The 24683-nt window shown below is 50.9% G+C and overlaps 1 protein-coding gene across 1 annotated transcript; it reads left to right on the top strand.

Annotated features, from left to right (window-relative positions):
* On the top strand, positions 1-24312 carry utp18 (UTP18 small subunit processome component). The gene is made up of 14 exons (XM_055654282.1): positions 1-297; positions 2814-2953; positions 4361-4456; positions 6564-6646; positions 7400-7485; positions 9832-9933; positions 10476-10674; positions 12515-12615; positions 13593-13683; positions 15854-15977; positions 18513-18687; positions 20259-20401; positions 21236-21272; positions 24148-24312. The coding sequence occupies exons 1-13, from the start codon at positions 19-21 to the stop codon at positions 21258-21260; spliced, it is 1644 nt and encodes a 547-aa protein (XP_055510257.1). The 5' UTR covers positions 1-18; the 3' UTR covers positions 21261-21272; positions 24148-24312.
* Positions 24313-24683: the final 371 nt, after the last annotated feature.

Below are 24683 nucleotides of genomic sequence, written 5' to 3'. Positions count from 1 at the left end.
CGCTCGTTGTTCGCCGCCATGTTGGTCGAACCCCGGCCCCGCGACCGCGACCAGGAGCCCGGGCCCGTCATGTCGGGCAGCGGCGGCGGCAGCAGCAGCAGCAGCGGCAGCAGGCCCGTCCACAAGCGGCCCCGGCCCCGGCCCCGCACCAAGCTGGCGGCCCAGCAGCGGCGGGAGGAGGAGCAGCGGAGCCGCAACTTGCGGCGGCTGCAGGAGGGGCACGAGGAGGATGAGGACGAGCGGCGGCTGGAGGAGCTGGTGTTCGGCGGCGAGACCGCGCTGCTGGAGAGGCTGCAGGTTGGGGGCCGCGGCACAGGCATACAGTGTGGTAACAGGCCCTTCGGCCCAACTCGCCCACACCGGCCAACAATGTCCCAGCTACACTAGTCCCACCCGCCTGCGTGTGGTCCATATCCCTCCAAACCTGTCCTGTCCATGTACCTGTCTAACATAGAAACATAGAAATTAGGTGCAGGAGTAGGCCATTCGGCCCTTCGAGCCTGCACCGCCATTCAATATGATCATGGCTGATCATCCAACTCAGTATCCCGTACCTGCCTTCTCTCCATACCCTCTGATCCCCTTAGCCACAAGGGCCACATCTAACTCCCTCTTAAATATAGCCAATGAACTGGCCTCAACTACCCTCTGTGGCAGAGAGTTCCAGAGATTCACCACTCTCTGTGTGTGAAAAAAGTTCTCCTCATCTCGGTTCTAAAGGATTTCCCCCTAACTGTTTCTTAAACAATGGGATAGTCCCAGCCTCAACTACCTCCCCTAGCAGCTCGTTCCATCCACTCACCACCCTCTGTGTGGAAAAGTCACCCCTCAGATTCCTATTAAATCTTTTCCCCTTCACCTTGATCCTGTGTCCCCTGGTCCTCGATTCCCCTACTCTGGGCAAGAGACTCTGTGCGTCTACCCGTTCTATTCCTCTCATGATTTTATACACATCTATAAGATCTCCCTTCATCCTCCTGCGCTCCATGGAATAGAGACCCAGCCTACTCAACCTCTCCCTGTAGCTCACACCCTCTAGTCCTGGCAACATCCTCGTGAATCTTCTCTGCGCCCTTTCCAACATAGCAACATCCTTCCTATAGTAGGGTGACCAAAACTGGACACAATACTCCAAATGCAGCCTCACCAACATATTGTACAACTAACGTCCCAACTTCTCTACTCAATATCCTAATGTGCCAAAAGCCTCTTTGACCACTCTACCTACCTGTGATGCCACTTTTAGGCAACTATTTACCTGCACTCCTAGATCACTCTGCTCTGCAGCACTCCCTGTCTACCTGTGTCATAGAAAATAGGTGCAGGAGTAGGCCATTCGGCCCTTCGAGCCAGCACCGCCATTCAATATGATCATGACTGGTCATCCAAAATCAGTTTCCCGTTCCTGCTTTAGCCCAAGAGCTAAATCTAACTCTCTTTGAAAACACCAAGTGTCACCACTTTAGCTGAGATCCTCCTGCTGTACAACACTCCCCAGTGCCCTGCCATTCACTCTGAAGCTCCAGCCTTGGTTAGACGTCCCCACATTGCAACGCCTTGCAGTTACCTGCACTAAACTCTATTTGCCATTCCTCGGCCCACTTGCCCGACTGCTGTAAACGAGGACGATGGTGGGGTGGGTGCGTGCGCGGCAGGGTCACAGGCCTGGGGGAGGTGAGGTTGGGGATGTGTGTTGGGCCTGGCCGGGAGAGAGAGAGAGGGAGAGGACTGCGGTGAGTAACGGTCGACCCTACGGTCCATTCGAAGTGAGGTGGAGCCTAGGAATCTGAAGGAGCGGGTCTGATGGTCCTAAGACGTAGCAGTAGAATTCGGTCATTCAGCCCACTGTCCACTCTGCCATTCGATCATGGCTAATCAATTTTTCCCTTTCGCCCTCATTCTCCTGCCTTTTCCCTGGCCCTTACTAATTGACAACCTGTCAATTTCAATCAATCAACCTTTATTGTCATCTTGCAAAGCAACAGTTGTACAGTGCAAAATGAGAAGACGTTTCCCAGGGAATACTGGAGCATCGCACATAAAACTTAAACATTTCACACATAAAATAAAAACAATAAAAAACAATCCAGTCCCTGATAAAAACAGTGTGAATAGTTAAAAAGTGCAGGTAAAAACAGCAACATTAAAATACAAGTAAAAACAGTCATAAAATGTCCAGGGCAGCTGATTTAAGTGGCCAGTGCCAGAGTTATTAAATTGTCAGTGCAAAAGCAGCAGAATCAGGTGGAGTGACTGTTTAGCAGCCTCACAGCCTGTGGAAGGAAGCTGTTTAGCAGTCTGGTTGTCCGGGCTTTGATGCTACGGTATCTCTTGCCTGATGGCAGGAGATCCAGATGTGTTTGGAGGGGGTGCAGTCTGTTCTTTGCTATGCTCAGTGCCTTTTTCAGGCAGCGGCTCTGGAACAGTTCTTGTACCGAGTGATCGAGCCTGAGGTGTTCTTGCCAACACGGACTGACTGCGGTCTCTCTGTCAGAAAGTCCAGGATCCAGTGACACAGAAAGTCCAAGATCCAGTGACATTTCAGCTTTTTAAAAAAAAAAAATCTCCACAGCCATTTGTGGTAATGAATTCCACAGATTCACCACCCTAGCTAAATAAATTCCTACTCATCTCCATTCTAAAGGTACATCCTTTTATTCTGAGGCTGTGGCCTCTGGTCCTAGATTCTTTCACTTCTGGAAACATCTTCTCCATATTAACTGTGCAGGCCTTTCAAGGGTGAGATTGGGCCAGAGCTGGTGTCTGTGTTTGCGAGCCTGCTACGGGTTTTGATGACCCTTTCTCCCTCTCAGCCAGCACAGGCGGCGGGCGTGGGTCAAACCTTACTGGATGAAGACTCCAGCGACTCTGAGGTGGAAAATGAGGCCAGGTCCAGTGTCCCCCCGTGCAAGAAAGCAGCTTGGGTGGATGAGGAAGACGGACTGGAGGATGAGTAAGTGGAGTCTCTGTGGGTGAACAGGGGGCTGGACTGTGCTGGAATAAGGGTGATGTCGCCACCCCCCCTGCCCATACGCTATGTTTCCCCTTCCTTCTCAGTCTCGGTTTATTCGAGCAGTGTGTAACAGAGGACGCTCTGACTTACGGGCGGCTGCCAAGGACTCGCTCGGAGACGGGCTTCAAGTGCTGCTGAGCCATCGACTCGGTGAAAGATGCTCTTCAGTCTGCCCGAAACTTTATAGCCTCCAAGCGCAGTGAGATGTCCGGCTGTGAATGTTGCCGTCTTGCCCGCCCCAGACTACAGTAGTACCTGCTGAGAAATGTATTGAAGCTCGGTACAGCCAACGCCATGGCTCTGTGGGGAAGGACCACAGTCTAGGGTCCTTAACTGCTGGACATTGAGGGCAGAGTCGGATGAGATATCGCCCCGGGGGCTGTGTGGCGAGGGTGTTGTGAGTAGAGGCAGATGCAAACATCACTGAGTATGATGACTCTTTGTGGATTAAGAGGTCAATACTGAGGATAACTTTTCAAATCATGCTGTTTGGCTGGTCCAACGAATATAGTGAATAAAAGTGGAATTCCTGAAGTGGTCGTAGGGGTGCTGCTTGTGTGGGTCTGTGGGTTTTTAAGGATAAGGGGGAAGTTTTAAGGATAAAGGGGAAGTATTTTAGGACCTAGATGAGAAAAACATTTTTCACACAGAGAGTGGTGAATCTGTGGAATTCTCTGACACAGAAGGTAGTTGGGGCCAGTTCATTGATAGGATACTGAGTTGGAAGTTCAGCCATGATCATATTGAATGGCGGTGCAGGCTCGAAGGGCCGAATGACCTACTCCTGCACCTATTTTCTATGTTTCTATGTCTGCATGGGGCTGCAGTCAATGCTGGTTGTTGGGGTGCTGCTTGTGTGTGTGTCTGCACAGGGCTGCGGTCAGAACGGGTCGCATGGGTGCTGCTTGTGTGGGTCGGTCTGGCTGTACGGGGCTGTAGTCAGCACGCTGCTCTCCAGTGCTGAGTAAGGAGCAGACTTTAGTCCAGGGGTGGGGAACTGTTTCATGTTGGAAGGCCGCATTAAGTTAGCTGTAATCTAATAAGGCCGCATCCTAGAAACTTCCATTAAATATAGGATTATTTCGTTGAATCTTCTTTTACTCTGATTTTTTAAATACGTTCATTTTAAGATTAAAATAAAAATAATAAAAGACGAACAAAATATTAATTAAAATAAAGGGATTTGTTCTACAAAATTTGGATTCATTCAAAAGGCCGCACTTAATGGCCTAGAAGCCCGCATGCAGATCCCCCCCCCCCCCTTGTTTTAGTCCCTGTGCTGTTAGCTGGTGTGTTGAATGGTTAACAATGGCCTGTTTATTGATAATATTTTTTGTTGTTTTACAGAGTGGAAATGACACATCGATTCCGGAAAAATCTACAGAAAAGCGCAAAAGAGAAGACCCTCACTGTAGCAAAGCTGCAGCAGCGACTGAGAGAGCAGTAAGTACCGTCGTTCCTCCACACACCGCCTCCCTCTTTGTATTCTCCTACCAATGCCATTCTCCCATTTCCACCTATTTCATTTGGGTCAAAATGAACAAACAAGTAACCTGATATTGTGATCGAAGTATATAAAGTTATGAGAGGTATAGGTAGGGTAGACAGTCCACCTTTTTTCCAGGACGGAAGTATCAAATACTATAAGGTTTAGCTTTAAGATCAAAGGAGCAAAGTTTAAAGGAGATGAGCAGTGCAAGTTTTTTTACACAGATGGTGATGAGTGCGGGGGATGGTGACAGAAGCGGGGTGATAGTGGTGTTTAAGAGACCTTTTAGACAGGCACGTGGATATGGAGGGAATGGAGGCATACGGATCACGTGCAGGCAGGTAAGGGTTGGGCACAGACATTGTGGGCCGAAGGGCTGTACTATTCCAGGTGGTGCTCCATGCTGGCGCAGCAGAAGTGCTGCTTTGGGGAGGAGGTTGGCCCACGTTGCTGGATGGCTTCCTCTCCAGCGGGTAGCTGGAATGTGAATCTGCTGAGTACTTGCTTGTGATCATTCTAAGGATGAGGCAGGAAGGAAGCCAAGAAAGGAAACCGGAACAGCCAAGGTTTCAGTGGCAAATTCCATGGGGATTTAGATGCAGCAATGGAATAAAAATAGTTGCCATGGAGCAGACACGATATCTAGTCTCTGGACAGGAAGGTTCTGCAACAATTGTCTGCAAGTGATGAATAATTTACTTTCCTGGTGATTGATTGAAGGATGAGTGCAGGGCAAGACCCTGCTCTTACACACCATGCTGTTTCAGTTAAGGCTGTCTTATTTGAATGAGGGCACTCGCTTTTCACTCCACTCGTCCCAATCAAGATGTTCTGCACAAGTCTCTGACGTGGGACTCAAATCAACACTCTTGAGCAAAACACAAAGTGTTGAAGGAACTCAGTGGGTCAGGCGGTATCTTTGGAGGGAATGGGTAGATAAGGAATTCTTCAACCTCTGAAGAAAGTTTCCATTTTAAGGATAATAATAAATAGGAGTAGAATTAGGCCCGTCAAGTCTACTCCATCATTTAAATCATGGCTGATCTATCTCTCCCTCCTAACCCCATTCTCCTGCCTTCTCCCCATAACCCCTGACACCCGTACTAATTAAGAATCTATCTATCTCTGCCTTAAAAATATTCACAGACTTGGCCTCCACAGCCTTCTGTGACAGATAATTCCACAGATTCACCACCCTCTGACTAAATAAATTTCTCCTCATCTCCTTCCAAAAAGAAAGTCCTTTAATAATGAGGCTGTGACCTCTATCCCTGACTCTCCCACTAGTGGAAATATCCTTTCCACATCCACTCTATCCAACCCTTTTTTTTAAAAACACCATTGGGCAATGAATTAAGCAAAGCCTTTTGCCAAGGTTGAAATGTCAGGGTCTGGAGGACATAGCTTTCATGTCAGAGAGAGGTGGTCATGGTGGCGCAGCGGTAGAGTTGCTGCCTCACAGCGAATGGAGACCTGGGTTCGATCCCGATTACGGGTGCTGTCTGTGCGGAGTTTGTACGTTCTTCCTGTAGCCTGCATAGGTTTTCTCAGAGATCTTCGGTTTCCTCCCACATTCCAAAGATGTACAGGTTTGTAGGTTAATTGGCTTGGTGTAAATGTAAAAATTGTCCAACTTCCAGTATAGTCCTGGTGGATGTGATGACCACAAGGTACAAGGAGAGAAAGTTTAAGGAGATGTGTGCGGCAATATTATTTAGGCAAAATGTGGTGGGTGCCTGGAACCAGCTGCTGGGTGTGGTGGTGAAGGCAGATACGGTATTGGTGTTATAGGCTTTGAGATTAGTATGTGTATATGTGGGATATGAATCATGTTGAGCCAAAAAAGATTTGTTTGATTTGCGGTGGATTTTGCAGTGGACTGTGGGCCATGTGCCTGTTCCTGTGTTGTACTGTCACGTGTATGTCTATGTGTGCGGTTGTTGGCGTGCAGGAGACTGAGGGCTTGTGTGTCACTGTGTCTTACCGGGAGACATTGACCAAGTGGGGTCACATCCACACACCTCTCCAGCTGCGTCTAAAGTGAATACACTTTCATTACAGGTTCCAGAGTGCAATGGGCGGAACACCATCGTGGGCAGAGAGGAAGGATAAGAAGACAAAGGACAAGAAAGACTCGGACGAAGGTAGCCTATTACAATCTGGGCGATGGAAATAGATTGGGCTTGTTTGTGCAGCCACTTTTTACAGTAGTGGGACTGAGGTGCTGGTCAGAACCTAATTGATGTATTCTATTATTGAGTACCAGCTGTGTGTGTTGCACAGAGTGGTGGGCACCTGGAACCTGCTGCCACGGGGGTGGTGGATGTGCAGGGAATGGAGGGATATGGATCATGTGCATGCAGGGGTGATTAGAATAAACTTGGCATCATGTTTCAAATGGACATTGTGGGCGCAAGGGCCTGTTCCTGTGCTGTACTGTTCTCTAATAGGATAGATACCCAGAGATAAACTGCTTGCTAAAATTAGAGGTTGTAGCAGTTCATGATAGAATGAGAGGGTGTAAGTGGCAGGCTGCAATGTAATTGCAGGATTGAGGTTGTGGTTTCATATAGAACCATATCCTAGGACTGAGTTACTGGCTGGAAGTTAATGTAGGGTCTTGAGATAGTTTGTGTGTAGACAGGCAGACGTCAGGGAGCACGTTAAATGCTTTTATATGGACTAATGGGTAACGCAGTTTCAGGCTGGAGTCTAATGGAGAGATTCCGGGGCTTTAGATCCAGAATTATAAATCACAGGCTGGAAACTAATTGAGGTTTTGGTGTTAAATCCTGATGAAAATATTAGTTCAGACCTCAAACTGTTACTTAAAATATCTTTAAATTAATTGCTTTATGATGCCCTCAATGAATAATGCATTTTATCTATTATATTAGAAAGTGACGATGAAGACGATGATTTATTACGAAAAACTGGGGATTTCGTATCCACCTCTGCTGCCCTTCCCAAAGATGTGTTAGAGGTGAGACTGAACTGGCACTAGCCTTGATCATGCGGAAGTGTGCGTGCGTGTAATGATCTTTAGAGACATACTTGGGGTGGGTCTAGGTATGTAGGGAACGGAGAGATATGTATCATGTGCAACAGAGGAGATTAGATTGGGCATCACGTTTGGCATGACGTGGGCCGAAGGGCCTGTTCCTGTGCTAAGGCTGTGACCTCTAGTCCTAGACTCTCCCACTAGTGGAAACATCCTCTCCGCACCCCCTTCATCCCTCTAAACTCCAGCGAGTACAGGCCCAGTGCCGACAAACGCTCATCGTATGTTAACCTATGTAATGTAGACAAAAATGCTGGAGAAACTCAGCGGGTGAGGCAGCATCAATGGAGCGAAGGAATAGGTGACGTTTCGGGTTGAGACCCGGAAGCATCTATGGAGTGAAGGAATGGGTGATGTTTTGGGTCGAGACCCGGAAGTTGTAAGTTGCTACTCAATGTGTCATGGATTCGGACAGAGTGCTCGCTGTTGTAACTTGCCATGTTTGTCTGTGTGGCTGGATGGGTGGCCAAGCTCTGTCCCTGCTCTCTCTCTCCTGGCCGTGGGAAGCATCCTGAGCTGGGAGGGGTCCGGGGGGGGGGAGGGGAGGGCATGTGCGTGAGAACAGCCGCGTGTGACAACCCCTGAGGTTTCTCCTTGCTCTCCTGGTGCTGGAGATCTTTGCCTGGGCTTGTTTACTCCCTGTAGTGATGTGATCGAGCGGTATATCCAGCGTGTGGGGACTCTTGTCCATCCCCCTGCAGCACTGGTGGGCATGCAGCGATTCGCGATTTGGGTTAGTTCCTGTTTATTCAAACCTATAATCACTCCATGGAGAGGTACTGTTGAGGGAATATTTTTGCTGCCTGCAGCTTGTTAGAGGCACCTGCTGGATAGAGAATTCCAGTGATGGGGAAGGAACAGCAATAGTAATCCAAGTCAGGATGGAGTGTGACGAGAGGAACATAGAGGCAATGAATTTTCTCGGTACCTTCAGAGATTGGTGACCGTTTGAGGAGATGTTGCTGAACAAGCAGCAGAATGGCAGGGTAGAGTTCCACATCAATCTGTACTGAGAGATCACATTACATAGGTTTAAGAAAGAACTGCAGATGCTGGAAAATCGAAGGTAGACAAAAATGCTGGAGGAATTCAGCGGGTGAGGCAGCATCAATGGAGCAAAGGAATAGGTGACGTTTCGGGTCGAGACCCGGAAGCATCTATGGAGCAAAGGAATAGGTGACGCTTCCGGTCGAGACCCGCTGAGTTTCTCCAGCATTTTTGTCTATATTACATAGGTTGACCTGTGATGAGCGTTTGTCGGAACTGGGCCTGTACTCGCTGGAATTTAGAAGGGTGAAGGGGGACCTCATTGAAACATACAGAATAGTGAAAGGCTTGGATAGAGTGGATGTGGAGAGGATGTTTCCACTAGTGGGAGAGTCTAGGACTAGAGGTCATAGCCTTAGATTTAAAGGACGTCCTTTGAGGAAGGAGATGAGGAGAAATATATTTAGTCAAAGGGTGGTGAATCTGACATTCTTTGCCACAGAAGGCTGTAGAGGCTGTCAGTGGATATTTTTAAGGCAGAGATAGATAGACTTTTGATTAGTACGGGTATCAGAGGTTACAGGGAGAAGGCAGGAAAATTAAGTTAGGAGGGAGAGATAGATCAGCCATGATTGAATGGCGGGGTAGATTTGATGGGCGGAATGGCCTAATTCTGCTCCTATCACTTATGACCTTAACCCCCTGCATTCTGCGGCCTCTTTTGGTGTGGGGGGGGGGGAATAAGGCTCCACATCTAAAGCGCTGTAGTGAAGCAGCAGTACGCCAGGTTTACCTGGAACTCTACAACAGGTTCCCTCAGACTTAAGCTGCTTGAGTTGATGTCTGTAAATAAAAATAATTGGCTTTTCTCCAGTGACTTGCGTGTCCTTGTGATGTCCCAAATTGCTTCACGGCCAATTAACTACCTTCTGAATCGAGGGCAGGCGTACATGTCTGATGGTGTCTGCTCGGCAAGAATGCAGCAGAACAGATTGGACAAGTAGTCGTGTGTGCGTGCGTGCGTGCGGCACTGGGAGGGGAGATCTGTGAGAGTTACGTGTTCACTCTCTACTGTCAGGTTGCACGCTGCCCTCGCCGTTCTAATCCCCATCCAAAGCTCACAGGGAGATGAAAACCATCTTCTTGTCTGAGCTACAGGTATCCTGGTGCAGGCGGATGCCTCTGGGAGTGAACAATTCTTTAGCTTCTATCGGGGAAACTAATTGGGTTGTGTGAAGGAAGTGGTTGCTTTGTTCTGATCCTTTGATTGCTTCTCAACAGATAAAAACGTGCACAGATGCCAACCATTGCCGGCCATCAGACAGCAGACTAACGACAACTCAATTCCATCCTCTGGCTCAAGTCATCCTCACAGCTGGGAGAGTACCGAGTCATCTCACTCTTTCAGGTTGCCGCTCAGTCCTGTCTGTGTATTAAATGTCAAACCCGTGCATGTCAAAGCAAACTCTTCACTCTGCGCCATGAATATAAACGTGTCTCGGTGGCCCAAGTGTGAGTGAGTGAGTGACTCGCTGCTGTTAATGGTGCAGCCTGGATGTGGAGGGGATGTTTCCACCAGTGGGAGAGTCTAGGACCAGAGGGCATAGCCTCCGAATTAAAGGATGTACCTTCAGAAAGATGAGGAATTTCTTTAGTCAGAGGGTAGTGAATCTGTGGTATTCATTGCAATGTACATCTGAGGAGGCCAAGTCATTGGGTGTTTTTAAAGTGGGGATTGACAGATTCTTGATTAGTAAGGGTGTCGGGGGGTTATGGGGAGAAGGCAGGAGAATTGTGAGGGGTTGAGAGGGAAAGACAAATTGGCCGTGATTGAATGGATCGATGGGGCGAATGGCCTAATTCTGCTCCAATGACTCATGACCTGCTGAAGGCTGTGTAGCTGAGATTGTGAATCAGACCAGCAGCTGCCTGTGTTCCCTCCTCTGCAGGTTGATGGAAAGACCAACCCCAAAATTCAGTGCGTCTGCCTGGAGAAGTTTCCCGTGTATAAGGCCCGGTTCAGTGCCGACGGTGAGCAGGTTATCGCCACAACCAACCGCGGCAAGCTGTTCTACATCTACGACATGATAGCGGGCAAGATCATCCCTGTCACCAACGTCAGAGGTGAGCATTTCCCCCGCCAGCCCCTGACACGAGAGTCTGGTCTGAGCCATCTCTGCATCTTCCAAGCTGGAACGCAGAAACGAGAGGAGCGTTTAACAGGTTCTCAGGTCGGCACATGGGTGTGGAGGGACATGGATCATGTGCAAGCAAGGAGATTGGTTTAATTCAGCAGATAGTCACAAAGCGCTGGAGTAACTCAGCGGGTCAGGCAGCATCTGTGGAGAACATGGATAGGTGACGTTTGACAGAGTGCTGGAGTAACTCAGCGGGTGCAGCAGCATCTATGGAGCTAAGGAAATAGGCAACGTTTCGGGCCGAAACGTTGCCTATTTCCAGAAGGATTTCGGCCCAAAACGTTGCCTATTTCCTTCGCTCCATAGATGCTGCTGCACCATAACTCAGCGGGTCAGGCAGCATCTGTGGAGAACATGGATAGGTGACGTTTCACAGAGTGCTGGAGTAACTCACTGGGTCAGGCAGCATCTCTGGAGAAAAGGAGTGTTTTGTGAGTGTTGAGGGTTTGAATACTTGGCTGGAGCTGAGGGTTTGGGTCTGGTGCAGTGCAGAGGGTTGCTGCATTCTGATGGGTTTCAGATGATGTGACGCACAAAGGGTTGGCTGCCCTCTCCGATAGATATGCGAACGGTCTCCTGCCTCCCTTGGTGACCCCTGGCATACCAGCCAATCTTTATCTCTCAGTCAAACTTACTGCATTGGTGTAACTGCCGACTGCAGGCAGCTCACTAGCTGTGTTGTTGGTCCTGTGTTGGTCGTGCGCTCTCCCTGAAGCTGTGTTGTTGGGCCTGTGTGTGTGTTGTGCACTGTTGCTGGGCCTGTGTGTATTGTGCACTGTTGCTGAAGCTGTGTTGTTGGTCCTGTGTGTGTATCGTGCACTTGCTGAAGCTGTGTTGTTGGTCATGTGTGTGTGTGTGTGTGCTCTTGCTGAAACTGTGTTGTTGTTCCTGTGTGTGTGTGTGTCATGCACTGTTGCTGAAGCTGTGTTGTTGGTCCTGTGTGTGTGTGTGTCATGCACTGTTGCTGAAGCTGTGTTGTTGGTCCTGTGTGTGTGTGTCGTGCACTGTTGCTGAAGCTGTGTTGTTGGTCCTGTGTGTGTCGTGCACTGTTGCTGAAGCTGTGTTGTTGGTCCTGTGTGTGTGTGCTCTTGCTGCTGTGTTGTTGGTCCTGTGTGTGTGTGTGGCGTGCACTGTTGCTGAAGCTGTGTTGTTGGTCCTGTGTGTGTGTGCTCTTGCTGAAACTGTGTTGTTGGTCCTGTGTGTGTGTGTGGCGTGCACTGTTGCTGAAACTGTGTTGTTGGGCCTGTGTGTGTGTGTGGCGTGCACTGTTGCTGAAGCTGTGTTGTTTCGGCCTGTGTGTATTTGTGGATGGCGTGCACTGTTGCTGAAGCTGTGTTGTTGGTCCTGTGTGTGTGTGCTCTTGCTGAAACTGTGGTGTTGGTCCTGTGTGTGTGTGTGGCGTGCACTGTTGCTGAAGCTGTGTTGTTGGTCCTGTGTGTTGGGTGTGCTTCTTGCTGAAACTGTTCCTGTTCTTGGTCCTGTGTGTGTGTGTGAGTGTTGGGGTGCACTGTTGCTGAAAAGGGTGTTGTTGGTGCAGTGTGTGTGTGTTCTGATGGGTTTCGTGCACTGTTGCTGAAGCTGTGTTGTTGGGCCTGTGTGTGTGTGTGGCGTGCACTGTTGCTGAAGCTGTGTTGTTGGTCCTGTGTGTGTGTGTCGTGCACTGTTGCTGAAGCTGTGTTGTTGGTCCTGTGTGTGTCGTGCACTGTTGCTGAAGCTGTGTTGTTGGGCCTGTGTTGGTCGTGCTGAAGCTGTGTGTTCTCTTGCAGGGTTACCGGAATGGGAAGTCATGAAGTTTGAGGTCTCACCGGACGGCTCGTTGCTGCTGCTCACTGGCTCTGCCGGCTACCTGCACCTTCTCTCCATGAAGGTAAACGACCAGGGCTCCATTACCACTGGGCTGCTGCCAGCTGATGTCAAATAGAAACTGCTGGGGCTAATCACTCATTTCAGTCCACACGTACTTCGTTAGTCAGAGGGTGGTGAAGCTGTGGAATTCTTTGCCACAGACGGCTGTGGAGGCCAAGTCAGTGGGTATTTTTAAAGCCGAGATCGATGGATTCTTGATTAGCACGGGTGACAAAGGTTATGAGGAGAAAGAAATGAGAAGGTTGTGAAGAGAAGTTATAGGAAAGATATTTAGGGTTCCGAAAAGATTTACGAGGTTGTTGCCAGGACTAGAGGGTGTGAACTATAGGGAGAGGTTGCGTAGGCTGGGTCTCTATTCCATGGAGCGCAGGAAGATTTTGTATACCTTTTATAGGGGTATACAAAATCATGAGAGGAATAGATCAGGTAGACGCACAGATCAGGTAGACGACCAGAGGACATCAGCGGGTCACCAGCATCTGTGGGGAGAAAAATGTAGTAAATGTTAGTTAATAGACACAAAAAGCTGAAGTAACTCAGTGGGACAGGAGCATCTCTGGAGAGAAGGAATGGGTGATCTTTCGGGCTGAGACCCTTCCTCTCTCCAGAATGCAGCCTGTCCCACTGAGTTACTCCAGCTTTTTGTGTCTATCTTCGGTGTAAACCACCCTCCACAGTTCCTTCTGACACGGTTTGAGCCCAATATCCAGCTGGATTCCTGTCAGGGGATTGGTACGGTTGCCGCGGTTAGTTTACATGCAGGTTGTTGTGTGTTTGGGACCAGGCTGGTGCTTGTTCCCAGCAGCTTAATGCTTTTGTGCCGTCTTCTTTTCTGGTCCCCGGGCCAGCGGTAGGACCGTGCCCTTGTGGTTTGTTTCCTGCTGGAGAGCTGTGCATTCGACTGCCAAGCTCACCGCCGCACCATGTTTAATGCTGGGAACGGCTTCATGGCCTAACTGTCCTCTGTTCCTCCTGCAGACCAAAGAGTTGGTGGGCAGCATGAAGATCAATGGCCAGGTGGCGGGAGCTGCCTTCTCTCCAGACGGCAGTATGCTGTACACAACCTCTGGTGAGCAGGGGCTGGTGCTGGGCAGGGAGGGAGGGGGGAGGTTGGGGAGGGAGGGGGTGGGTGAGGGGGTGGGGAGGGAGGGGGGGGGCCCCAGCAGGCATTGAATCAGCTTGCTTGGGGTGGGCTTGGCTAGGTGATTGTCCAAACTAATGTGGGGAGGGTGGCAGGGCAAGAGAGAGTGGGCAAACTGGGCTGCTCACTATAACCATAGTTTATCCATATACTGAGAAGGCAATTAAGGGAAAGGATTCAGTTTATTGTCCCGTGTACCAAGGTACAGTGAAAAACTTTTGTTGCATTCTAGCCAGTCAGTGGAAAGATAATACATGATTATAATCGAGCCGTTCACAGTGTATAGATACATGATGAGTGAATAACGTTTAGTGCAAGATAAGGCCAGTAAAGTTCGATCAAAGATAGCCCGAGGGTCACTGATGAAGTAGATAGTAGTTCAGGACCGCTCTCTGGTTGTGGTAGGATGGTTCAGTTGCCTGATAACAGCTGGGAAGAAACTGGGAAGATAAAATATCTTTTTAGTTAAAAGATAATTTGACCGGAGAACATTGTCAACGTAAAAACACTTGTGGATCCTGTTACCCTGCACATCACAGCTCACAAAATCATTTACATATCTCTAGTGCTGCTACAAGCAAGGATTTAATTGTTCCATTTCAGGACATATGATCATATACTACTCAAGATTCAAGATTCAAGATAGATTTAATTGTCACATGTGCCTGATGGCACAGTGAAATGAATTCCCATACAGCCATACAATAAAAAATCAACAGGACACAACACACTATAGGGTTTGACATAAAACATCCCCACACAGCAGAATCATAGTTCCCCACTGTGTGAGAAGGCACCAAAGTCAGTCTTCTTCCTCCACTATTCCCCATGGTCAGGGCCTCCCCGTGCCCTCCGCAGTTGCCGCTACGGGCGGCCCGATGTCCAGGACCGCTCGCCGGGATAATACCAGTCCGACGTCGGGGCTGCGGGACGTCCTCAGCGGCGTTGACACAGAGTCGGCCCCCTCCTACCGGAGTCTGCGGCTCCCAAAGTCCGCAGGCCACGCCGGGTGGAGACTGCTGCTGTAGGCCCTCTGCAAGGTGTCCCAGGACTCCACGATGACGGTCAGCGCCGCCCGCGTTGGAAGCTCTCCGCACCAGAGCTCCACGATGTTGGAGCAACGGCCCAACGCTCCGGAGCTCCAAACGGCGACCCAGGTAGGTATCGCCCACTCCGCGGTGACTCTAGCGCTGCGCCGCCACTGTAGCAGCTCTGGTCCGGTTCCCGGGCCCCGGCAGGAAAGGCCGCTCCGATCCAGCTGGTAGGCCGCGAGGTGGGGGGCGAGGACGCGACTCGGAGAAATAGTCGCGTCCCTGCCAGGAAGAGACTGAGAAACGGTTTCCCCCCTTACCCTGCCCCCCTCCCCCACATAGAAAAGTTAACGTTTCCCCCAACATAAGACTTTAGACTAACTAAAAATAATAAAAAAGATAGAAATAACAGACATGCTGTAGGCAGAGGCTGCTGCCAGTGCAGCGCCCCCTAGTGGCCATCCTGTGGACTTGGCCATTGCGGTGTGGGCTTGACCAGTGAGGCGTGGGTTGGAGCGGTGCATGTTATACAACCATGTGTTTATAGAATGGCAGGGCCGGTTAGAGAGGCTTAGTGCATTCCTCCTGCTCCTATATCCAGTTTGTTGGTCCCTGCAGCCGTGTCCATGTGTACACACCAGTGGTACAGTGTCTCTCCTATTTATTACTGATAGCTGAAGTAAGCAGGATTTGAAATGCTTTTCCCTGGAGCAGTGAGCATGGACTGAACCATGAGCTGAGCTCTGAGCTGCCCTCCAGTCAGTGAGACCAGTCTGAATGCTTCAGATTGAAGAAGGGGCTCGACCCAAAGCAGGCGGCATCTCTGGAGTCTCGTATCCAGAGATGCTGCCTGTCCTGCTGAGTTACTCCAGCATATTGTGTCTATCTTTGGTTTAAACCAGCATCTGCAGTTCCTTCCCACACAGTGTGAGACCACCCAAGGTAGAGGTTGTGATTGCCGGGGGTTGCACGTGGGGGTCACACGGTGCTGGCTGGGTGTCACACATGGGGAGACGGGCGCTCAATGCTGCGGCTAACTCTGCTTGTTTGTCTGCTGAATGTTCCAGATGACGGGGAGGTTTACGTGTGGGACGTGAAGAGCAGGAGGTGCGTGAACAGATTCACCGATGAAGGCTGCCTGAGGGGAACGTGCATCGCAGTCTCTCACAACGGGCAGTACGTTGCCTGCGGGTAGGTGAACCGGTCAAGCAGCCAGGAGCGCGCGGTCCCTCCTGCTCACGGTGCCAGCGGGGCGAGCCTGAGGGTGACTGTTTAGTTTGGTTTAGTTCAGAGACACAGCAGGGAGCAGGCCCACCGCCGACCAGCGATCACCCGTTCACACTAGTTCTGTATTATCCCACTTTCTCATCCACACCCTACACACTAGGGGGCAATTTACAGAGGGCCGATTAACCTGCAAACCCGCACGTCTTTGTGATGGCAACCTGAGCACCCGGAGAAAACCCACGGGGTCACAGGAAGAATAGACAATAAGTGCAGGAGGAGGCCATTCGGCCCTTCCAGCCAGCACTGCCATTCAAGGTGATCATGGCTGATCATCCACAATCAGTACCCCGTTCCTGCCTTCTCCCCATATCCCTTGACTCGGCTATCTTTAAGAGGTTTATCTAGCTCTTTCTTGAAAGCATCCAGAGAACCTGCCTCCACCGCCCTCTGAGGCGGAGAATTCCACAGACTCACCACTCTCTGTGAGAAAAAGTGTTTCCTCGTCTCCGTTCTAAATGGCTTACTCCTTATTCTTAAACTGTGGTCCCTGGTTCTGGACTCCCCCCCAACATCGGGAACATGTTCCTTGCCTCTAGCATGTTCAAACCCTTAACAATCTTATATGTGCAAACTCCACACAGACAGCAACTGAGGTCAGGATGGAACCCGGGTCTCTGGCACTGTGAGGCAGCGGCTCCACCCGCTGTGTTGTCCAGTGTGATGGCAGCGGTGGCGTTTCCGCGCCCCTCGTTGGGACAGAGGGCCGATTGGGCGGCACGGTGACAGAAGGGGCAGGCTCTGTTTGGAGACAGCAGGCACAGTCCTGCCCCTGAGTCTCAGTATCGCGGGTGAGGCAGAGACAATGAGGGGGGCTGATCCTGCAGATCCACATGGTGGGCTGTGCAGTTCCTCGCTGAGCCACAAAGAACAAACCAACACCTCCGGCAGCTTGGTCAATGAACCCTTTCCAGTTTTGTTTTCAATTTACCAGAAAAAATTGCCGTACCGTGTCTGGATCCTGGCTCTGAATTACATTTTCTTTTTGAGAGTTGGAATTCTCCTGGTTGTGAACCCTGGACAGCCCAAGACTACTCAACAAATGTAATTCTAAGCTGCTTTGAGAGGATTAGAAAAATAGGGCAGTAATCCTTCTTTAATCTCTGGTGTTCCATTAAACTATAGTTATTGCTTTCAGTTTGGTGAGCAGCGTTACCTGTGAGAGGATTATATAGGAGCAGTCATTAGAAGTGCTGGGAGGCTTCCTCTTGTGGCCTCTTACTTCCTCGCTCTACAATCTCTGATTTGACATTGCCTATTCAGCCTGGAAACTGCAATATCAATCGATCAATACCAGTTTTATTCGTCACATTGCACATAAAGTGCAAGTGAAATGAATTTGCCAGCAACGGTACAATGAAAAAAAGTACTCACAAAAACACAGTAAAGTTTAACACAAACATCCACCACAGCATTCATCACTGTGGTGGAAGGCACAACATTTGGCCAGTCCTCCTCCATTTTCCCCCGTGGTCGAGACCTCAACCCTCCCCAGCCGCTGCTGCGGGCGTCCAGATGTTTCGACAAGGTAAAGTCCTGAATCGGTGCTTCCCCACCGGAGACCGCGGCTTCAGGTTGGTCGCAGGCCGAAGATTTAAAGTCCCCGCTGCGCCGCGCTGCAGCCAGAAGCACCGCAGACTGCAGGGCCGGCAGTTGGAGCTCCTCTCCACGGATCCCCGGGACTGTTGCTGTTCTTCCATCTGTACTTTTTAAATGGGCCTCAAACAAAGTGTTGGAGTTGCTCAGTGGCTCAGGCGGCATCCATCAAGGGAATGGCTAGCTAACGTTTTGGATCGGAACCCTTATTCAGACTCCACAGATGCTGCGTGACCCACTGAGTTCCTCCAGCACTTTGTGTTTTGCTCAAGATTCCAGCGCCTGCGGTTCCTTGTGTCTCCTTTGTAGATTCTTGCCCGCTGTAAATTTGGCCAATGTCAGTGGTCACTGCGTTTAAAGTAATCTACTATTGTGTAAAAGTGCTTCAAGGTATAGTGCCTGCTACCTTGTGTATACATACATATATACATATATACAATTGTATATATGTATGTAGCGCCGCAGAATTTGTGCACCTATTCCCCCCCCCCTCCATCTCCCTTCTTTTTGTTTTTTCTGTTTCTTGTTTTTTGTGCTAAATTGTATGTATGCACTGAGTACGAGCAGTTTTCAGTTTCACTGTACATGTATAGTGACAATAAATGGCATATCGTGTAGGAAAGAGCTGCAGATGCTGGTTTACACTGAAGATAGACACAAAATGCTGGAGTATCTCAGCGGGGCAGGCAGCATCAGTGGAGAGAAGCCATTCCTTCTCTCCCGCTGAGTTACTCCAGCATTTTGTGTCTATCTTGGTGCCTGCGACTTTATGTATCCCACTGTTCGGGGAAGATGACTCTTCCTCACTCTACTATATAACTGTATTCTTTGTGCTTGGCTTGGCAGGTCCAGTTCTGGAGTTGTCAATGTTTACTCACAAGACAGCTGCTTGGTGGAAACTACCCCAAAACCAATCAAGGCCATCATGAACTTGGTTACTGCAATATCGTCAGTCTCCTTTAACCCCACCACCGAGATCTTGGCCATTGCTTCAAAATCCATGGATGATGCAGTCAAACTGGTGAGTGGTGATTCTGGGCAGTGTTGGTGGTTTGTTCTTTGGAGATACTCGATACACTCTTCCGCCGGCAATGGCAGAGTGAGGGCCGTGAGCAATGTGCAGCTTCTCAGGAGTAGGTTAGGGGCACAATGGGACATTGTGCAAAGAAAGCTGGATGAGTGGCGGTGGGTGAGACTTGAGACTCGGGTAGAGGACGTGCTAGCATGGGGGCCTTTGGGCTGAGTGGCCTGTTTTGTTACTGAGACATGGTGCTGAGGTAGACTGCTAACAATGCTGCAGCTGATGGGGGGGTTATATGTTACAAGAGTTTGCTGCTTCAAGTGCCATTGATCTGACTGCTGGAGTCTGTATCTTGCCTTGGAGTCCATGTACGGCAGGCAACAGAGTTCTTGCCTCTCGTCCATCCCAAAGTCTTCTGTTTGAGTCAAAGAGTTTGCAGCATGGAAACACTCTCATGGATCAGTGATCACCATTCACACTAGTTCTGTGTTATCCCACTTTCTCATTCACTCCCTACACACTAGGGGCCGGGACGCATGTCTGTGAGCTGGTGGCGGGCCACATCTATCGGGTGTACACATGATCCCACCCCGGATGGCAGGCATCATATCTCTTGTTCACATAGATCCCGCCCATTCGAGGCCGCCACTCGGAGCACTGGCCCCTAGTTACGGGAGCTCACCAACATGGCGAACCTACGGACCATTGCCTTGGCTCTGTCCTGAAGGCGGTGGCTCAATAACTCACACTCACTCATCCCCGGCCTATTGACAACCCCGATCCCGACAGTGAAGCCCAGACACAGAAGATGTGCAGCCGTGCCGGCTGCTTTGCGCAGGATGCGATACAGCCAGAGCTCGGCGCATGGCGCTGCTTAGCGGCTCCGCCATTGTGGCCGCCAGCGCAGGCCTCCTTGTGTCGTCGCGGCCTCTGGCCCGGGAGGTACCGGAGATGATGGTAGTCTGCGGGCCGGATGATTTTGGGTTACGGGCCACATTCGGCCCGTGGGGTGTAGGTTGCCGACCCCTGCACTAGGGGCAAGTCACAAAAAAACAGTTAACCTGCAAACCTGCACGTCTTTGGGTTGTGGGAGGAAACTGGAGCACTGAAGAAACGGTCACAGGGAGAACGTGCAAACTCCACACCAACAGCAACCGACTGGGTCTCTGGTGCTGTGTGGCAGTGGCACTACTCACTGCGCCACTGTGCTTGGCCGACCCTGGTCCTCAGTGCTGCTCTCAGAGGCCGAGCGGGGACTGGAGTCTTGTTTTATTCAGTCAGATCAATAACTAACCAGTTGGAGAAGGCTTCTCTAATGAGAGCAGAACAGGTATATTACAAAGTGCTGGAGGAACTCTGCGGAACTGTGGAGGGGAGTGGACAGGCAATGGTTCGGGTCAGGACCTTTCGTCAGAAGGAGGGAAATTAGAATGTGGATGTGAATGTGATTGTTACAGATGCTGCCTGAGCCGCTGAGTTCCTCCAGCGCTTGGTGCTTGGAGCAAGGTTCCAGCACCTCTCTTGTCTCTACCGTGTTTATGAGTAGTCTGGTACTCTTCTGTTTCTTGCAGATCCACATCCCGTCTTTCACGGCGTTCTCGAACTTCCCGATATTCCGGCGCAGGACCATTTACCAGGCCCAGGCGATGGACTTCTCCCCCAGGAGCGGCTTCTTCTCCATTGCCAGTAACAATGGCCGAGCCCTGTTGTACAGGTGTGTGACTCGCTGGCCGCAGTGGAGCCCGCTCCGCCTGGCTCCCCGGGACACGGGTCACCTGGCTCCCCGGGACACGGGTCACACCTGACCCCACCTGCGCTTCACACCTGACCCCACCTGCGCTTCACACCTGACCCCACCTGCCCTTCACACCTGACCCCACCTGAGCTTCACACCTGACCCCACCTGTCTGCAAGAAAGGTAGATCAAAAATGCTGGAGAAACTCAGTGGGTGAGGCAGCATCTATGGAGCGAAGGAATAGGTGACGTTTCGGGTTGAGACCCTTCTGGGTCTCGACGCGAAACGTCGCCTATTCCTTTGCTCCATAGATGCTGCCTCATCCGCTGAGTTTCTCCAGCATTTTTGATCTACCTTCAATTTTTCCAGCATCTGCAGTTCCTTCTTAAACATTATCTGCAAGGAGGGTGGTTTGTACTGGAGGGAGGTGAGACTCTGCAAGGTGGAGGTGTAGCAGGCTCTGGAACACTCCACAGCAACATCTCCGGGCTTCGGTGGCGTCACTGCAGTGAGACAACGCTCCTTTCCCAACCCTGTCACCCAACCCGTGCTGTCACTGATCATCTCCTGGTTCCTCGTCCTGACCCTGGGTCTGGGCAGCCGGAGCCCAGCCCAGCCCAGCGGCCGTCCGACCCGACCCGACTCGACCCGACCCGACCCATCAGGCTGTCTGTCGCTCAGCCGTTCCTGCGACCAACCCTGGGGGGAGGGGGCAAACCAAACCCTGCAATCACACTCACGATCCGTCAAACTCCACAAACCCCACAATGTTGCCGGTGCTTGGGTTAAATAAATGTATGTCTTACTTCCAGGGTGAAGCACTACAACGACTTCTGATCGACAGCCAGAGTGAGTCAACCATTCCGTTTCTGTTCCCACTGTGGAGTAAGGGGGGGGGGGGGGGGGGGAATGATGAGACATAAAGTCTTGGAGTAACTCAACCAGTCGGGTGGCATCTCTGGAGGGCATAAGGAACTGCAGGTGCAAGAGACACAGTGCTGGAGTAACTCGGTGTGTGTTTCTGATGTGGGGGGGGGGGGGGGGGTGTGGTGTGTGTGTGTCTGTTGGGAGGTGGGTTGGAGGCTCAGTGTGTTTTCTGTTTGGGGGTTGGTATGTGTTTCCAGGGGTTGGTGTGTCTAGGGGGGGGGCTCAGTGTGTTTTCTGTTTGGGGGGGTGTCTAGGGTGGGGGCTCAGTGAGTGTTTCCAGGGAGGGGGGGTGTGGTGTTTTTAGGGTGGGGGGCTCAGTGAGTGTTTCCAGGGAGGGGGGGGGGGTGTGTGTCTAGGGTGGGGGCTCAGTGAGTGTTTCCAGGGAGGGGGGTGTGTGTGTGTTTAGGGTGGGGGCTCAGTGTGTTTCTGTTGGGGGGGGGGCTCGGTCTAGGGTGGGGTTTAGGGTGGGGGCTCGGTGAGTGTTTCCAGGGAGGGGGGGGGGTGTTTAGGGGGGGGCTCAGTGTGTGGGGGGGGGGCTCGGTGGGGGGGGGGGGGGTGGTGTGTTTAGGGGGGGGGGGCACTGGGCTGTTGGCGTTAATGTCCAATGAGCCTGACACTAAGATGCAGGGTACGCGGACAAGGTGCACGATGGCCTTGCTGGCAATAACCCAACAGAGATGCAGTGACTTGCTCACTTTATTTCTCTGCTATCTCCAACCAGGCATGCTGGGGTTTCCCCCGTCTCATGCATTTCCCCCACTCCTGTCTGCTGCAGAAACCGCATTGACTGAGCAGCTGTCTATAGCTCGCTGTCTTGCAGGGTCGTTGGAAGCTATCCAGTCCTTGGATGGGACTGGACAATTCACAAGGATAATGGGCTGGCATGAACTCAATGGGCTGAATGGCCACCACTCCTGTTGTGATAGTTCTGTTGCAGAATCAATTAAAACAATTGCTTACACTTTAATTCCCCTTCCCACACTGACCTTCCTGTCCTGGGTCTCCTCCATTGTCAGAGTGAGGCTAAACACAAATTGGAGGAACAGCACCTCATATTTCACTTGTTACAGGTGCGACAAAGGTTCACCTGTATCTCCTCCAGCCACATCTACGTACAACCCCACTGACTCACATGGCTATCTGGACTACACGTCTTCCCACCCTGTAAAGACTCCATCCCCTACTCCCAATTCCTCCGCCTACGCCGCATCTGTTCCCAGGATGAGACGTTCCACACCAGGGCATCGGAGATGTCCTCGCTCTTCAGGGAACGGGGATTCCCCTCCTCCACCATAGATGAGGCTCGCACCAGGGTCTCTTCCATACCCCGCAACACTGCTCTCTCTCCCCATCCCCGCACTCGCAACAAGGGCAGAGTCCCCCTAGTCCTCACCTTTCACCCCACCAGCTGACAAATACAACAAATAATCCTCAGCCATTTCCGCCACCTCCAACGTGACCCCACCACTCGCCACATCTTCCCATCTCCCCCCATGTCTGCCTTCCGCAAAGACCGCTCCCTCCGCAACTCCCTTGTCAATTCTTCCCTTCCCTCCCGTACCACCCCCTCCCCGGGCACTTTCCGTTGCAACCGCAAGAAATGCAACACCTGTCCCTTCACCTCCCCCCTCGACTCCATTCAAGGACCCAAGCAGTCGTTCCAGGTGCGACAAAGGTTCACCTGTATCTCCTCCAACCTCATCTACTGCATCCGCTGCTCTAGATGCCAGCTAATTTACATCGGTGAGACTAAGCGGAGGTTGGGCGATCGTTTCGCCGAACACCTACGCTCAGTCCGCAATAACCTACCTGACCTCCCGGTGGCTCAGCACTTCAACTCCCCCTCCCATTCCCAATCCAACCTCTCTGTCCTGGGTCTCCTCCATTGCCAGAGTGAGCAACACCGGAAATTGGAGGAACAGCACCTCATATTCCGCCTGGGTTGCTTGCGTCCGGATGGCATGAACATTGAATTCTCCCAATTTTGCTAGCCCTTGCTGTCTCCTCCCCTTCCTTAACCCTCGAGCTGTCTCCTCCCATCCCCCCCGCCCTCGGGCTCCTCCTCCTCCCTTTTTCCTTCCTTCTCCCCCCCCACCCCCTATCAGTCTGAAGAAGGGTTTCGGCCCGAAACGTCACCTATTTCCTTCGCTCCACATAGATGCTGCTGCACCCGCTGAGTTTCTCCAGCACTTTTTGTGTACCTTCATATTTCACTTGGGCAGCTTACAGCCCAGTGGTATGAATATTGATTTCTCTAACTTCAAGTAACCCCGGCATTCCCTCTCTCCATCCCTCCCCCACCCAAGTTGCACCAGTTTCTCATTCTCACTCAACAAACAGGTAACAATGGCCTGTTTCCTTTATCATCATTAATTTTTTGTATATCTTTTATTCATTGTTCTTTATCTCTCTACTTCATTGTCTATATCTCTCATTTCCCTTATCCCTAACTAGTCTGAAGGAGGGTCTCAACCCAAAACGTCACCCATTCCTTCTCTCCAGAGATGCTGCCTGTCCCATTGAGTTACTCCAGCTTTTTGTGTCTATCTTCAGTTTAAACCAGCAGCTGCAGTTCCTTCCTACACATTTACAAGGTTGGATTGGGTAGATGTTTGAGGGAGAATAATTCACAAGGATAATGGGCTGGCATGAGCTCAGTGGGCTGAATGGCTGTGCTGTGATAATCCTGTAGCCACGGTTTGCTCAGCCCACTGCTCAGTTTTCCCATTGAAAGTTGTACTTGTGCTTGCTGGGAGCTTCCTCGCTAACTTTCCTCCTTCTGACTTTCATTCCGCAGCTGTCGGCGGGTTGGGCTTGGTTCACCGTGGCAGCATGAAGTTAAGTCCTGTCCCACATGGACTCAGTCCTCCAGGCACAAGGAGCAAGGTGGTTGTTTCTGTGAAATGTCTGTGTGCTTTCTCCCATCGTGGAGCTTTCTGTTTAATAAATAAACCTGTTGTTAGCCTGTGAGGTTTGGGTTCCATACACAGCCCAGCCATAAGGATGGTGGTGCCTTCTCTCAGCCCCCGTGACTGTATGTAACGCCCCTTGTTGAGCAGTGGTCGGGGCAGGGCAGCAGCGTGGAGCAGGAGCATCTACCGCAAGCAAGGTCGCTGAGTAAAGACAGCATGTACACCTCTGATCTGCGCCCTGGACTGAGGAGATTTTTCACACAGCTTATCTTGATGGAAGAGTGGAATTGGAAGTTAGATTTAGCTCTTAGGGCTAACGGAATCAAGGGATAATGGGGAGAAAGCAGGAGTGGGGTACTGATTTTGTATGATCAGCCATGATCATATTGAATGGCAGTGCTGGCTCGAAGGGCCGAATGGC

This window comes from Leucoraja erinacea, chromosome 23 (genome assembly GCF_028641065.1).
Source record: "Leucoraja erinacea ecotype New England chromosome 23, Leri_hhj_1, whole genome shotgun sequence".
Classification (NCBI taxonomy): domain Eukaryota; kingdom Metazoa; phylum Chordata; class Chondrichthyes; order Rajiformes; family Rajidae; genus Leucoraja; species Leucoraja erinaceus.
Note: the sequence above shows the minus strand (reverse complement) of the source record. Positions and strands in the feature narration are given on the sequence as shown.

Excerpts from the sequence above, each read along its gene's own strand:
- utp18 (XM_055654282.1), top strand. The coding sequence starts at position 19 with ATGTTGGTCGAACCCCGGCCCCGCGACCGCGACCAGGAGCCCGGGCCC. Across the intron at positions 6,647-7,399 it reads CAAGAAAGACTCGGACGAAG|AAAGTGACGATGAAGACGAT; the intron begins GTAGCCTATTAC and ends CTATTATATTAG. Across the intron at positions 12,616-13,592 it reads TGCACCTTCTCTCCATGAAG|ACCAAAGAGTTGGTGGGCAG; the intron begins GTAAACGACCAG and ends TTCCTCCTGCAG.